The 16,476-nt window shown below is 41.6% G+C and overlaps 1 protein-coding gene and 1 pseudogene across 4 annotated transcripts in view; one reads left to right on the top strand and one right to left on the bottom strand.

Annotated features, from left to right (window-relative positions):
- The window catches only part of wdpcp (WD repeat containing planar cell polarity effector), a 92,931-nt gene extending 77,930 nt beyond the window's left edge, over positions 1–15,001 (top strand). For all 4 annotated transcript variants that reach the window (XM_085477115.1, XM_085477116.1, XM_085477113.1 and 1 more), the window contains exons 16-18: positions 9,705–9,796; positions 11,270–11,301; positions 12,711–15,001. In XM_085477115.1, coding sequence (XP_085333241.1) covers positions 9,705–9,796; positions 11,270–11,301; positions 12,711–12,764 — 178 coding nt within the window. In that variant the 3' untranslated portion in view covers positions 12,765–15,001. The remainder of the gene's footprint in view (positions 1–9,704; positions 9,797–11,269; positions 11,302–12,710) is intronic.
- On the bottom strand, positions 1,030–3,651 carry LOC146695186 (histone H1 pseudogene; annotated as a pseudogene).
- Positions 15,002–16,476: the final 1,475 nt, after the last annotated feature.

Here is a 16,476-nt window from a genome sequence, read left to right as displayed (position 1 = left end):
TCCTGCAATGAAAATGTTAGTGTGCTTTGCATATTAAGTTTGCTTAACACCTGGCTCTCCCAGGAGCCTGCATACACACCATCATGGCCTGGAAAACAAAATCTGGAAGTAAAATCAAACTTCATACCTGTAAACAATTGTATCATAAGAGTAATAAGCATTCAACATCAGCAAGACAAGTGTCATGTGCAGGTTTTCTCAAAGCAGTAACTACAACTATTACCCTAATTCACCTCAGACATGGATCATCCCATGTACTCTGTTAACATTAATGTAATCAGTGACTTCTCTTAAGCAAAGTCACTCCACTCATATATTATTATTATGGGTTCAAAAGTGGCCAGCAAATGAGCCCATAATAAACTATTCCATAAATACCGTAATCTCTTATTTGTTCTACCCATGTCACTTGTCCGCTTCAGCTGAATCTACCACAGCATTCTCAAAGAAACAAACATTAGCAATACACATTGACTGTGGTCAGACGGAGGTCAGACACAGGTCAACGGATTCTAGAGGTGCCATAAAACACCATTAAGTTAACACTCGCTGTGGAAACAGTAACACTGGTCTCATCACAGTATGTCTCAAACTATATTAATTTCTCCATCAACATATGCCTGTAACTACAGTTTTCTTCACACATAAACCCAGAAATCTCGTAGTAGAGAAACATTAGCCAGTATTCCTATAAATCACATGATCAAACACATGAAGAACCGTAATGCTGTAAAAACGAAAATGCAAATGTTAGCGCTTGCGCAGGCGTATGCATACTTTGTCACAGATATCTCTGTGAGCACACAAGCTAGTGAATGACGCACACATAGTAAATTCACAGACACAGAAAATGGCATTTAAAATGTTAAATCATCACGCAACCTCGAGTGTTGCTGTCATCTTTCTGCTCCTGTAAAGGGAAGCACACACAGACTCATCTGCACCCCTGCCAGGCGGGGGTCAACTTCACACAGTCGTGTTACATCAGTAAAGTCTTGTCAGCTTTTGTCAGCTTTTACCAGTCAGTCAGTCAGTTTGTTTTCCTTTCACTCACTCATTCATGCATTCATTCTTTCTTTCTTTGCTGATAGTGGAACCTATCGTTGCATTTAGTTTCCACTCTCAGCAAAATGACGTCATTTCAAAAAGAAAAAGAAGAACTTTAGTTTGGATTACATCGCTGAATCCTTTTGGACTGGGACTGTCATTTAATAATTGTCCCAAATAAGTGGCTTTCTCCAGAGTCCATTTAAATGTGGAGAACTCACTTGGCACAATTTTCTCGACGACGTGTAGCGCTTTTAATTCCCGACGTGCAGATCTGCTTAAATAACAGAGATTATCAAACAAAACTTTCAGTGCACTGTGAAAGTATCAAAATAAAAAGGCCTTGTTAAGTCATGACACAAGCTCCTCATCTCAGGAGGGTAAATCATACCATTAGCATGGTTCATCATACCATCATACTAATCGGCAGGCTCAACTTCACAACAAAAGAAAAATCATCAGCTAGATTCACTCCAAATCAACCATCAGCTGCACAACACACAACATAATCCTAATGTCTTATTAGCTATGAGTTTAATTACCAGGTCTGTGCTCTTCACTCATTTAGGCCACAGATCTATTTTATTCAATTTTCCTTTTCCCTTCATCATAAAACATGTGACATGCTGTCATGCACTTCACAAAACAGTCTGTTCTGACGTATTCAGAGTTGTGTATCTAAATACAGGATTCACTCGCACATCAAAGCAGGAAACTCAGTGTTTTAGAGTCTCTACTCAACACACAACAACTCCAACACATCTCATTCACTCGTGCTAGAATTCAATCACCTTTCATTAATCTAAAACCGATCACTAATTTGCATATCAACTATTAACCCACTAAGTTGACAGGACGACAGAAAAGCATGTTCAAAATAGTATCACAAAAGACAATTTCCCTCATACAGTAAATTACATGTGCTGCCTCAATCAAGCAGGAAGCTTCTCCCAATTTACCATTTTAACAACTAAATTTATTGTCTGATCACTGGTTGGTCAAACCAGGATCTTTTTTCTCACAAAAGTTAAACTGTTGTCCTGCAACTTGGAGAGTCAATTTTTTTCTTTAGGATAAATTCAGCATTTGATAACAAGTGTCTGCTAAATTGACACTATTGTAACACTGATGAAAGATAACAAGCTAATTTTCATTGCATGGGTTTGTGTTATTAGGCAGGTCTAATGCATGTCTGTGGAGCTGCATCTCCAGCAGAGCATGTTCTTAAAGCTGCCTTTCCTACACATTTCTCTGCTATTATTTAATCATTTCTTAACTAATGTGCTATGAGTCTTCATGAGTCATTTTGTGTTTGGAATTGTTAGTAGGGTTAATGCATGTTCTGCTTGTGTGTGTGTGATTTTGTATATGTTTCTATTTTCGCAATATTTCAGACTCCGTCTCAATTTTCCAACTTAAGCAGTCAGTTTTCTTTTCCCCAGGTTTGCTAACCCAAATTTTGATTTCCCACATTAAATAATTCCTATGTGTTCTCACCTAGTCTTCTCACTCTGTTGTCCTCTCACTCTTTTGTCCTCTCCCACTTCAACAGTCCCGGCAGTTCTCCTTCAGCTTTGTCCTGTCTAGTAGCTGAAGTGCTGCTGCTGCCTTCTTGGGCGACTTCTTAGCAGCTGCTGCCGGTTTCTTGGCTTTGGCTGCGGCGGGCTTCTTGGCTTTGCTCTCAGTAGCCTTGTTCATCTTGAAGGATCCGGAGGTCCTGGTGCCCTTGGTCTGCACCAGAGTGCCCTTCGCCACCAGGCTCTTGATGGCGGTCTTGACACGGGCCTTGTTCTTGTCCACATCGTAGCCTCCGGCAGCCAGAGCCTTCTTGAGAGCGGCCACGGCTTTCACAATCAGCTCGCCCACGCTGAGGCCGACCTTCTTGGGCTTGGAAGTCATCGTCTTCTTCTTCTTGGCCTGAACCTCGGCGCAGGGCGTGTTTATGATGGAGCCTTTCCCACCACAGCGCTGGCACGTTGAACGCATCATGAAGGGTCCATTTCTTTCATGTCGCTAGCCAGCATGCTAGCTGCATGTGGCTTGCCCGAGTCACTCAGTCCTTTTTGAGCATTTCAACATGCTACCACCGCCATCTTGCTCGCCCCTCCGTGGAATTCATCCAATCAGACAGGAAGATGGGTTTGCTTTCTTCTGCTGCTGTTTATCCACATTGCTGCTGCTTTGCTGGGACTTTTTGTGCTCAGGACTTGCTGCTGTCTCTTTATCATGGAGCTGCATTCCTTATCTTCAGGGAGGAGTGAGCTCGCTTGTGAGGTTGAGAAACACATGGCACTGTAAATAAGTCAGCCAGAAACTTGGCCTGCATGTTTCCAATGATGTTAAACTATAACTTTCTTCCGACCGCTGCATGTGGAAAATTGATTCAGGTCTGCTTTTCACCTGAAAGTGACAAACTAAGACATTTCATTATTATCATCACTGCTTAATCAACACACATCTCTCTCTCTCTCTCTCTCTGTGTGTGTTTTTGTGAACAGTCTTTTCTTAAAAGCAGAAAATGAAATTGTAGTTGTTTTTGGCTGATCAACACAAAACCTTTTTCCTATGATTTTTCTTTTTCACTCTATTTTTTCTTTTTTTTTTTCGTTACAATAGCTGGTGACCTGCAGAATCACCGCTCTCACTCACAATCAGAGGCAATTACTTTTACACAGCGCACAAAAACACTGTGATGTCAGACACATTCACACTCACTTTTTCATCTGCATAAATAAACCATATGGCTGGAGATATGTGCCATGGTGATCCACAAGCATGATCACCAGTTTATTTAATTATTTTTAATCCAACAAAACAAATAAACAAAAACATGATGCTGATGTTATGAACACTCTACACACAAGAGTCAAGATTCAGGAAAACTGCTCATGGAAACGCTGCACACTCCAGTTATCACAGTTAACATAGTGCTGTTTCCCTCTCTTAGAGTAGTTCTTAGACAGCTCTCGATCTGATAATGTGTAGTTTGCTCATCAGCTCAGAAAAAAAACTGCAACGCAACATCACACAGTAGTTGCTCTGCCCACAGCGGCAAAGTCTTACACTTTCATATTCAATTCAGCTTCTCCATCATGTACTTTTAGATGTTTCATACAGGGTTCAGCATATTAGTTGTTTTCACAGGTGTGCTCCATATCTCAACAATGGCTCATAACAAGACGACAGTCTTTCACACAGGTCAAGTGCCTCTATGCACTTCATTAGTTTAAATATTTACCTATATCACTTCACCTCACATGTCATTGTACTGAATTTAAGCAACCACAAGCTTAATGTAGATTACTTTTAACAACTATCCACCTCAATTACGTCTATGGTCTGGCACACAGGCTGTTGTCGATCAGGGCAAGCTAAAGAATAAACATTTTGTGTCAGCTGCCAGGAGCAAAGTCCAGCACAAACGTCTGTCTCCCTCCAACTCACTCTTGGTTGCTTAGAAACCCATGATAACAACAACAGTCGGTGTCACAGACCACATGTTCTGCTCCGCACACACTCACACACAACAACAACAACAACGACGACGACAATGACAACAACACAAAATAGGCCTACTCCGGACTCACACCGGACCGCTCGGGACCCTGACCCAGTTGTGGGACGCTCACCCACTCGCGCGACAAAACCCAATGAAGGGACGCTCGGGACACACACCCAGGGCGATTTCAAAACCGGACACTCACCGGACGCTTGGGACCCTTGGGCGATTTAACCAAAACCTCTTTTTCGGGACACTAACCCAGTTATCGCTCCACAAAGTAGCGAACTTCTCAACGCCTCACACAGTGGCGGAGACTGCACAACCACACGGTTATAGAGTCGGGCTCTTCTCAACGCCTCACACAGTGGCGGAGACTGCACAACGACACGGTTATAGAGTCGGCCTCTTTAAACTTACTTGGCGTTGCTTAGAGTGTAATATCAGCCCGAATCCCGCCGATCGCCATTCATCGAGGAGAAAGACAGACAGCGAATCCACAGGAACTTCCTGGCTGACGTCAGTCTTTCAGCGTGCCTCCCCCCCTCGGTGAATGCGATCCCAGGGAGCCGGCATCGAAGGACCAATTAATGTTAGGTTTGTAGCATAAACCTATTCGCTGGAACGTTAAGACAATATAATTACACTGCTAAGCAAGACACAAATAGGCAAAGTTCTTCATGTTACTCGTGCACGGGAGAGAACCGGACAACCGCTTGACTCCAGTTGGTCTCTCCGTTCTCCCATACACTGTCCTTTTATTGAGGTTACATGAATATGCATAGGTTCATTAACATACGACGTCTACATACAAACAAAGAGTACCTTGCCTGTGTGTGTGTGTGTGTGTGTGTGTGTGTGTGTGTGTGTGTGTGTGTGTGTGTGTGTGTGTGTGTGTGTGTGGACTGCTGATCAAAGGGTCAAACATCCTTGGTCAGGAAGAGGGTAGCCTCCCCCTCACCCTAGATGGTTCATCCTAGATAACACGGTGAGGAAGTCCTGCAGTTCATCTAAACAAAGAGCACTTAGACTAGAACAGACGCAACTACGTTAATCCTACCATAAAATAATAAGACACGGTATGACCTCTCATGCTCCCAAAGTGCTGTCTAATACACACAAAGTTTGCAGACTATCAAGGATCAAAACCTCTACCAATCTACAACTAATTACAAAACTCTAAGCATATATAAGTAAATATTTCTAAGCATAAATGACAATCAACAATACAAATCTAACAACGTTAATGCTGAAGCTTCAGTATGGAGAGTCCAGAAATGAGTCCGAGACGGTACGGTGGTTGTGTCTAACTTTTATGTGGTCTATGATCAGATTAAAGTTACAAAATCTTGCCTTTTTATGACTGAGAGACATTACAGCTTTTACACTGATACCCGATTAGTCATGGACGCTCTTTTTCAGGACATGCGTGATGGCATCAGAGAAGAGGCACTAGAAAAAGACTGTAAAGTTATCAAAGTGGTGCATATGACACTGTAAAGGCTGTAAGCTTTGGACTGAGGTCCTTTAATGTTAGTACATACGCTCACCAGCCAATCATTAGATACTCCTTCCTAGTACTGAGTTGGATCCCCTTTTTGCCTTCAGAACTGCCTTAATTCCTCAAGGCGTAGATTCAGCAAGGTGCTGGAAACACTCCTCAAAGATAAGATGACATCACACAGTCGCTGCAGATTTGTCCACCGCACATCCATGACGTGAATCTCCTGTACCGCCAATTAATGAGCAGTTATTTGAGTATTATGCATTTAATTATGAGTGATGATCCATCTCTGGCTCTCTTCCACTGCATGCCTTTTGTCTTGTGTCCCTCCCCTCACCCCTAACTGGTTGCTGCAGATGGCTTGCCCCTCTGTCAGCCTGGTTCTGCCAGAGGTTTCTTCCTGATAAAGATGGAGTTTTTCCTTCCCACTGTCGCCAAAGTGCTTGCTCATAAGGGGCCGCCTGATTGTTTGGGGTTTCTCTGTGTTATTGTGGGGTCTTTACCTTACAATATTAAGTCACTGGGTATTTTCTGTTTTTAAGACCATTCTCTGTAAACCGTAGGCATGGCTGTGAGGGGAAAATCCCAGCAGATCAGCAGTTTCTAAAATACTCTGAACATGGTGTGGTTATTGGTGCGAAACAGGCTGCTGAAGTTGCCTTTCCTCCTCATTCTGATGGTCACAACTTCAGTAGCTCGCTTTGATCATGTCTGCATGCTTAAATGCACTGAGTGATCGACTGACTAGATATTCGCATTAACGTAGTAGCTGGTGAGTGTATTTTATGTCCTTCTGGATAAAAACAAGAAGCAACAGGTTTTGGTGAAGCGTGATTTGCTGATCACTTTAACCTCTTTCCAAACACACACAGTATAACACTGTTCCTTTACCCTTTGTGCATATAGTGCGAGAGAATTAACCACAATACATTTGTGGATCAGGCAGATAAACAAACGTAAACTTTCTATAGTGTTAAGAGGTTACAAATGCAGGCGATACTATACTGTCACAATCATTTGACACTTTGTTTTTGCAAAAATGTTCACTTGAGCTGCCATTTATATTTAAAAAAAAAAATTTAGTTCAGCTCACTACAAATAAGGCATCCAGACACTGCTACGTTCCCCCAGAGGTTCTGCATTGTCTGCTCATGAATCGTATGAGAGCGTCTGTGGCCAAATGACCCAGCTGCAGCCTAAGAGCCTTCACTCCCAGCGACATTTCAAATGTCAAAACCACATCAGTTCCGGGTCTTACGCTTCCAGCGATCCCAGAGTTGAACCGGGAGCCACATTTTTAAAATGCCACCAGAGTCCATTTTCACTACGGCTCAGTCTCCAGAGTGCAGACCAAACTCAGTGTTTCAGAGTGATTGTTTAATACAATCGTCCACATGAATGACATGTTGAAACAGTGTGACTAAAGACGCGCTGAAAGCATCCCTCTCCGTCTCTCACACACAAACATACACACAAACACAGCCACATCCACGGCTCTATTATTGTGGGATGGTGGTGGGGTGGGGAAGTGATGGAGGGGCCTTCCTTGTCATACCCCAACTAACATATTGGAGTATTTATATGGGATTTGTGTGCATTAGATAAAAAGGCACTCTTGTTCTTTTCATCCTCATAGGCTTTTCATGGCTGTTTGACTGTAACACTGATGACTCTCTGCTGCACCCCCTCCACCCTCCAACCCCTCCACTCTGCGTTTCTCTAAGCCCCTTCCATCCACCCCAAATCCTTTCCTATCGGCCAATTTAAACAAGCTGGGTCCAGAGAGAGAGAGAGAGAGAGGGGAAGAGACAGAGATGCTGTGTCCTAAGCTCTTTTTAAAAACAGTAAAAGGAACGAGACGAGGGAAAAAAGAGCGGTAAAGAGGGTTAGGGCGATTTGGCAGCCAAAAGCCCAGTCGTACTACCCCAGGTCTTCCCCTGCACCACTGACAGAGGCTAAGAAAGCAGATCCCCAAACCTCCCCAAAGATAATGGCCACAGAGAGGAAGAGACAAAGCTTCTGCTTTTTTATTGCACCCCCCCCCCTCCTCCTCCTTTAGAACAATTTTTATATTGAAACACCCCCCACCCCCCCTCCTCTTTTGTAATCTGGTCTCCGATGAAGTTTCATTGTTTCTCATGTGAAGCCAGTGACAGCTTAGCTGAGATTGAGTAGGGCAGGAATTATAGCGCAGGCGTTTTCCCGTTTGGCTCGCTGAGAAAAGAGCGGAGAAAGAGAGGAAGGCGAGCACAATGGCAGTTTGGGGGCTCCTCGCCGATTCCCGCCGCATTCCCCAAATCCGACTCGAAGTGAGAGAGAACAAGACGGAAATCTGGGAAGCGTCCCAACGTTCCTTTGATGGCTGCTGGCCTCTCTCGCTCATCACACAGTCTTCTGTCAGTGGAGGAAGGAGAATGCAAGATTTCATTTTTTTATTTTTGCTTACTGGAGGCCAAAGTTACTGTGAGCATTCAGAGCGACAGAGAGCTGAGAATTTCCGTTAACAGTTTAATTTATGATGATAAATGATAACGATAAATGCGCTGACTGTGACTTCTTGGTGTGACTTAATCTAAAGTTGTAAAGGAAAAACTAAAAATGTTCATGTTTGAACATTTGAAAGGTTGAGAGAAGTATCTGCTTACAGTTCAATTCTGTCTTACCGACCATTTATATTTATATTTCTGGTAATGCTATAGAGAAAAAACACCTTAGTTTTAGCAGTTTCAGCAGTAACAGTGGTGTGTATCTAAATCTGTGATGGAAACGGACAAACCAAACACTGTAAAACTAAAGTTTCAGATTCATTGAATTCATTAAATCTCTATCTGAAATATAAACTAGAAGCAGACTTAAAACCTTAGTGGACAAAGCAAACCCAAGATGAATAAATACAAAAACTTTTTTTGAAATAAGACAGCTTTAGTAGTTGAAAAATTGGACAAGGGGAAATAGTCAGGTGTAAAAACCTGCGCTGCTTTCACAAGGCCGAATCATCATAGCCAGATAATTGGATGGGAGCTCTCTGAGGTGGCAAAGCTCATAAGGTGCTTTGAGTAACCAGTGGTGACCAGAGAGGTTCAAAGGGGGGAATGAAACATGAACCAGCGACGGGATCCTGGAAAAAGTAGTGGTTTGGGGACGCCCAAAAAATTCCAAACCACAGCCAAATGGTCAATAAAATTATTTTCTATAAATCAATGTATTGCTTAAAAGCATGGAGTAATACAGGCTTAATGTCTGCATTGCTTCCTTCCTCTTTTGGGCCAGTAGAAAATCTCATGATTTCACACTTCATGTCAATCTGTCGTTAAATTTCTCTTTTATCAGTTGCAGTGAGCTTTTCCTGAAACTGCATAGCTTAGCCTGTTAGCCAGCTGGAGAAGCTCGTGAGTGAGTCCAGACCTGCTAAATCAGTGCTGGGTTTATAAGAGGGTTCATGGATGATTTCTGCTTGTCTAAAGATCTCTGCCTTTCAGGATTTGCCGCTAATGGTTTTGTGCCAGATATAGAACCTTAGAGGCTAACAGCATATTTACTTTATCATAATGTTTCTGGTCTTATCTATTCTGTGCTTTGTTTTACGAACGTACTCATTCGTTCAGTTTTAAACAACATGAAACATGTGTCACCAGCTCTATTTTCTTTCGTCAGTGCTGATGGAGCAGCCAGTCGGAGGAGACAACAACCAGAGACCTTACATTTGACCGTCAACCCAGACGTGCTCAGGATGCTGAAACAAACAGGTAAGTCTGCAGGTATAAATGAACAGTGCAAAACTCTCTCGGAGGATGACATTGCTAGTCAGCTTTGGTAAAAAAGTGAAACCTGTCTTATTGTAAAGAAACCATAGCTAGGTTTGATATCAATGTCTACTAAACTTTTTACTTTTGAATCAGTTTAGCTTTTTTTAGATGTCTTTCCAACATCTTGGTTAGTGTGGCCAAGGAGAGGAGAAGTCAGGGCATCTCTACTTAGACTGCAGCATCCTTTGACCTGATTGCAGAAGAGGCAGAAAATTGATAGATGGATAGACTGATGGATCATTTTTCACCTGGTTTACATCTAGACTGAGTTTAGATGCAAACCTAGCAGACTTTATTAAATGCTTAAAAAATGAAAACAAGAAAATGATTAACCTGAAGATGATGACCAGAGAAATACAGAGTTTTGTGTATGATTTTGTGTATGATTGAAGACCATTCATGCATGTTAGATCTCATCCGTGTCAAGTTATTGTGGCTCTTTCTTATTTAAAGAAGTCACGCCAACATAATTTTTCTCATTTGTACAGGTACTTATACCTGTACAAAGCATCTGATTTCTTTCTGGCTCGAGTTACCTTCCCTTCCCAAATCTAGAATTTAAGCCAAAACAGCAGATCTAATAATTGAATCCACTATGTTTACGTTCCTTTGACTTTAGATTAATCCACCCTCCATTTTGCTGTTAATCATCCCAAACTGCCTACAAGACAACAAGTGCTTTCACCAGTAACAGCTGATGGAGAGAGCGTGCCCATTATTTTAAAGAGCAGCTAATAATGTTCAGCATTTCAGTGTCAGGGCCACGTTTTAAGCCCCGCAGCAATTCTCCGGCGACATTCAGCCTGCTTTTTATTCTCTAAACGTCGCCTGAGTGCTCTGCTCTCCCCGTCTCAGATGTCTGAGATGACTAACTGGTCATTTAGGAAAAATACCCATTAAGAAAACATCACTTCTTCTTCTTCTTCTTCTTCTTGTAGCTGCGCTGCCTCCTCCCTCCATCCTGCTCTCTCCATTTTAATAATTCCATTTTTTCCTTCTTTTTTTTTTAGGTGATTAGCAATTGTCTCTGCATCAAATCGCTCTGTCATTCCATAATCCGGACTGTAGGCTATTGAGGGGAATTTGCATCACCGTTTTAAATATCTGTATATGCACGTCAGGGTTTTAATGTCAATCATAACCTTATTAACGCAGCGCTCAGAGCGAGAGAGATCGCCATGAGTGACAACGGTTTACGTTCGTTAAAACCCAGAAAAGGCGACGTGTCCGACCTGCTGAGCGAGCATGTAACCTGTTCAGGCGTTCAGCTGCGTGTGTTTACGCGCCGTGGGGCTGTCGTGTGTGATTATGCATGTCTAATGTTTGGTTGTTGTACTTGTTTCAAGTGTCATGGCTGGTTTACGGCAGCATCGAACATCATTCTCAGATGCCTTCTGTCGTTTTGTTCTGCAGGAAGCAGCAGAGCTGACGGAGACGGAGTGAATGTAAGTTGACTGATAGTTAAGTAACGCGGTTGCAGAAGCTGCAGTTTAGTGCAGAAAAACATGTAAAGTTTTGCATTTATGATCAGTGTATAAACACGTATTAATGCTAATAATGCTCTGCATTTACAAGCAGTTATGAGGACATTTAGGAGTTTGTTAATGTACAGTTTTTATAAGCAATCACAGCTTCTCATATTAAGACACATTAACTCAGAGCTCGCTGTGATTTAGTGCTGTCGTGATGGCAGAGTTTCATGATTACTGCGCTAAAAAAGTCTCACTACGGGAGTTATTGTGACACCTGTAGAAAAATAACTAATACAACCATCCTGTCAGTGAGTTACACATAACTTTATTTATTGTCATTTATATAAACTTTATATAAAAATCCATGGACAGTCTATAACCATAACAGTGTAATCGCTCATTTCTGATGTTCTTAAATGTGCACTACTGGTCTCGCTCTGTTTGGCACGCCGTGATAGTTATATGGAGTCCCACACCAACAGTTCAGCTGACTGTAATTCATGAAGGTGAACAACTAGAAAAGTGTGGCTGTGTGGATTTATCCTCTGTGAAACCCCAAGATCACAAGCAGGGAGACCAGCGGCTGAAAGACTGTCGCATAAGATCGCAAAAACAATCCTTAGCTTCCGTTCATGGTTCGAAAAAATTGGGGCATCAGTAAATCCATGCTTCACGTGAGCGATGCAAACCAGAGCAGTCGCTGTTTAGCATCAGTGACATTTCCCACATTGTCCTAGATAAACTCATAAACTTTGCCCCACATTTGGTTGGTTGGAAGCTGCTAACCGTAAATGCAATCATTATCTAACAGTGCGGTGAAAGGACACCTTTGCAACAGCGTCATAAATGTGACTGCTTGCATTGGAGTAATTTATACAGGTGGACGTAATTAAGTGGCCAGTGAGTGTCAATCTTTTATTACCTGAATTATCTTAATTACTGAAATGAGGGTTAAATTTATAGTTGCTGATAATAGATCAAACTGCATGAATTCAACTTATAGACTCGTAAACTGAAACGAGAACTAAATAAACAATGTGTGTATTTATTTATATGTATAAAAGTAAACAAAGAGAAGTTATTGCATTAGAGTTGAACAATACCTGGAGGATGTCTTATTGGACTGCTGTTTACAGTGATTAGCCAATTAGATATTAAAAAATTAAAAATTAATATATGCTGTTATTTTTATTACATTTGATAACATTTATATTACATTGGTCACTTAGTTCTTTTTATTGTTTTTACAGGATTAATTGTTCAACAGACTGTTGGATGATGAATATAATAAATGCAGAAATGACTGCAGCGCCATATGTTTATATTTATATAATAGTCATTATTCATGTTTATTAAGGGGGATGTTTCTGTTTCTTCCTCAGGATGATGACGACGACCCCGGGATGCTTCATGTGGTTCATTTAGGGATGGTTTGAAAAGACTAACGAACAACAGATAAGACTTTATTAATCCCAGAGGGACACAACATCTCACCAATAACAAGCACAGTAGTTACTTTGCTTGAAACTTAATCTATAAAGGGTTTAAAAGTCCCCTCATTCACAGCCACACATGGAAAACTGTTTCTTTTTTTATACCTGTCATAGAACATTTCAGCCAAATCATAAACATGAAATTCACTGAATTCAGCTTATTTCGTGTCTTTGTGAAGTCTAAACCAAATGAACCCTTGAAGGAAACACTTACCTGCTTCTTCTTTTAAAAACACGGCAGAAAATGTTTAAAACCTTTACATTAATCAGCCTGAAAAAATAAAGACTCCCATTTTACACTCATCTCACTGATATTGGATGTTCCAGGCTTCCTCTGCACGCGCATGTGTGCGTGTGCGCCGAGTAAATGTGTGTGTTTGCGTGTTGGACGAGATTACAGGCCGCAGTTTTATTCATGAACGGGAGCCAACCAGCGACTTTAAAGCATCGCGCGGAGCCCCTTTCCTGAACAGCAGCCATAGCCGTGTCAGAGCTGTCGACGCGCTGCGCTCACCGACTAATCTGACAGCGCCGCGCGAGCCCTAATCCCTCACTGTATCGTAATCTATTTACTTTGCATTCTAAGAGGATTTCCACCAAAAAATATACAAGAAGCGATGTTGGAAATGGACAGAAGATCAGCGAGGATGCTTTTCTGCTGTTTTTTTTTTGTTTGTTTGTTTGTTTTGTTAGCTTTAAAAAAAATCATTGTATGTTTTTCGGGGAGTCAATCCTCTACGAAAGGGATGGGTGAAAGGAATTACATTTCTGACTGATACTAATACTTCTCTTATGTAAACATCAAAATGTTATATTTCCCTTCTGATGATAAAGTCACACTGCAGAGGCAGCTGGAGATAAGTGGCATCTGTCGCTGCCTTTAGTGCATCTCTTGACACGTTTATAATTTACAAACCAAGGCTGCATTATCTCCTGATTGTTTGACTTGACAGCTTGAATAAAAACTGCAAAATTGCTTAACAGGCAAACACGGGTCCCTCCCATCCCTCCAATGGCCTACACAGTCACCTTTTTGACATGCAAACAGTGAAAGCTCATAATACAAATGAAATTTCATAATACAGAAAACAAAGTGGGAGACCAAATGCTCTCCTCGGTTACCCTTTAAGCAATTATGTCAGCTTTGTGAAATCCTAAATAGTTATGCTTCATTTAAAATGTGGCCAGCAGCTTTTATTTATGAAACACCGCCTCACGCTCCAATCTTTGCCATCCGAGATGACTTGCAGAGATAGGCTTATTAGTGGTATTAACATACTGCGCGGCATGCTGGAGCTGTGAAACGGCCTTGTTAACATTTGGAAATGAATCAAGCCTCCAGCATTTGCTATTATCCAGGTTATCTGCCTATTCCCCCCCCCTCTCTGTGCAACAGCTGTGCTGTTTCTCTGCACTGCGTCTAATGATGGCCCTGATTGGACTGATACGGTTCCCCCCTCAGGGGGACGTTTGTATGATTTATAGGTTTGTTTCTGATCTCTGCGAGAGAAATCCCTAAAATATTATAGACAAATATGTCAAGACCATTAAAGACATCAAAGAGACAAGTTTACTTACAACGGAGAGTTTTTAGAAGGAAGAGATTCCCTGAAAAACAAAGAAATATACTGACTAGTGTTACGGTTTCTCTTTGTTGTTGGTTCTCAGGTGATTGAGATGCACTTTGCTTAAGGATCACACTGCGATCGCTTCATCGAGAAAAGTGTTCGGTTATAGTTTAGCATATCTAGTTTTAATATCGGTTCCTGAAAAAGCCTCACAGACAAAAGCGTTATATCTTGATTCTCTGATTTGAACAGTTTGTTTTTCCTTTCTTTTCTTTTTTGTTAGACTAAACAAAAAAATAAAGCACGGGTAAATAAAATAAATATGATCTGATGGGTCCTGTTATAGATTCTGGAGACTTCTTATGACAGCAAATTATACACACGTTATAGTTTTATCAGGCTGATACTTCATGAATGTGGCTGATTTTGTCAGATTTTCTTACAAAGTTTTCTTTTGATGTACACATGAGCTGCAAAACACTGTTAGTTATTTTCTTTAAAGAAAATTGAATTCTGAAATCCCCAAAAGATGCATTAGGATTTGTCTTCTTTTGATTTTATGAGCTGAACTAACTCTCAGACTGAAATAAATGTGCATGCAAATAATGTAAACACGTATAGAAATCTATATTTCCTCATGCGTGGTCCAAGTAACTTTATTTCTTTGCTGTGAGATTTTAATTTTGAAGGTTTACGGTCATAGTACTGCATCATTTTTATGCATTTCTGCCCCTGGCATCTGTTTGTGAAGAGAATCTTGTCTCTGAATGAAAAAGAAAATGTGGCCAACACGTCAGACAGCGATGCGTTGACACACAGAGACGACGTCCGCTGCGGGGAAGCGCTAAAGCCTGCAGGCCAACCAGCCCTCCATTAAGCCCTCCCAAGTCTGGTGGGCTGCAAGGAGAAGACAAGTTGTAACTTGGGATGATGAGTGTGCTGCATCCTTTGCAGATGAGATAATGTAAGCACTCTTCAGATACCTCTCTAATCTATCCCCTCCTCGCTGTGACGCAACTGATGCATGAGGAAAGAGGACAGGAAGTGGGGCTGTCATCAGAAAAACAAAAGTCAGATATGAGGGGTGTCGTCCTTTGCAGAAATCAGCGAGAGCTGCTTTCGCCGGTCCAATCTTGTCTGATTTCCCTCCATCAGCCACTTCAAGGGAGGAAAAGGAGGAGGAAGGAAGTGCGTGACTGCTCAGCTGATCTCAGAGCAGCACAAAAGCCTCCAATCATTTAATTTAATGGTCTACAGTAACAGGACTTCAGTGGAGACGGTGTTGGTGATTAGCAAAACCCAAGTAAGATAATGGCAGCAGTGGTGTAGGAGGGCAGTATCAGTGTAAGCAAACATCTAGTCAAATACATCTGATTCTGCCCTGCAGTTTGGACTTCCTTTGCATGTTAACAAAAAAAATGTTAAATCTCAATGTCACCATTTTATTCTACCCATGTCAATAAAAATGCCAACTTTTCAGCCTTGTTGCCCCCATCAGACCTCTTTACCTTTGGCTAATTCAGCACCACATGCCCATGGTTCAGACGGTGCAAGTTCATTTGGTGTTTTGTGAAACTAAACTGATGTGTGGCTGCTGGTTCTTGTCCCTGTGCATGAGTTAACAGCAGTATTTTAAAGAGCAGAATTAGACTTCACAGCAAACGAAGTGCACGCAAGGTCCCAGGAGGTCAGGAGGCCACAGTTCTTGTCTCCTTTGTGAGCTTTTTGTGTTTTGCACTTCTTTGTTTTCACTCACTCGTTTGTTTAATTTTCACTCGCTGGATAGGTTTAAGAAAATATTGTGTTTAAATATGCTCCATTACATTATAAACCCGCAGGCTCATAGTGATGCTTAAGAGTACTCAGCGCATTTAAATGGGACATGGTTCCCACTTTTGCTGGTAAAGCAATTTCCTGTAACTTGCCGATAAGTTCTGTGGTTTCACCCACCGTTCTGTCTCCATATACAAGTAGTGTTGAACCACAGAGCTCCAGCTGCCCTCAAATACCGACTAGAAGCTTGTCCTCCATTCCTGATGTGATGGTGTCAGGAGGATCCACTGACTTATTTTCTCCCAAAGTTGAAA

The sequence above is a fragment of the Copadichromis virginalis genome, linkage group LG13, assembly GCF_057382275.1.
Source record: "Copadichromis virginalis isolate Kocher_CV1m ecotype Utaka linkage group LG13, C_Virginalis_male_GT1.1, whole genome shotgun sequence".
NCBI classification, from domain to species: Eukaryota; Metazoa; Chordata; class Actinopteri; order Cichliformes; family Cichlidae; genus Copadichromis; species Copadichromis virginalis.
Note: the sequence above shows the minus strand (reverse complement) of the source record. Positions and strands in the feature narration are given on the sequence as shown.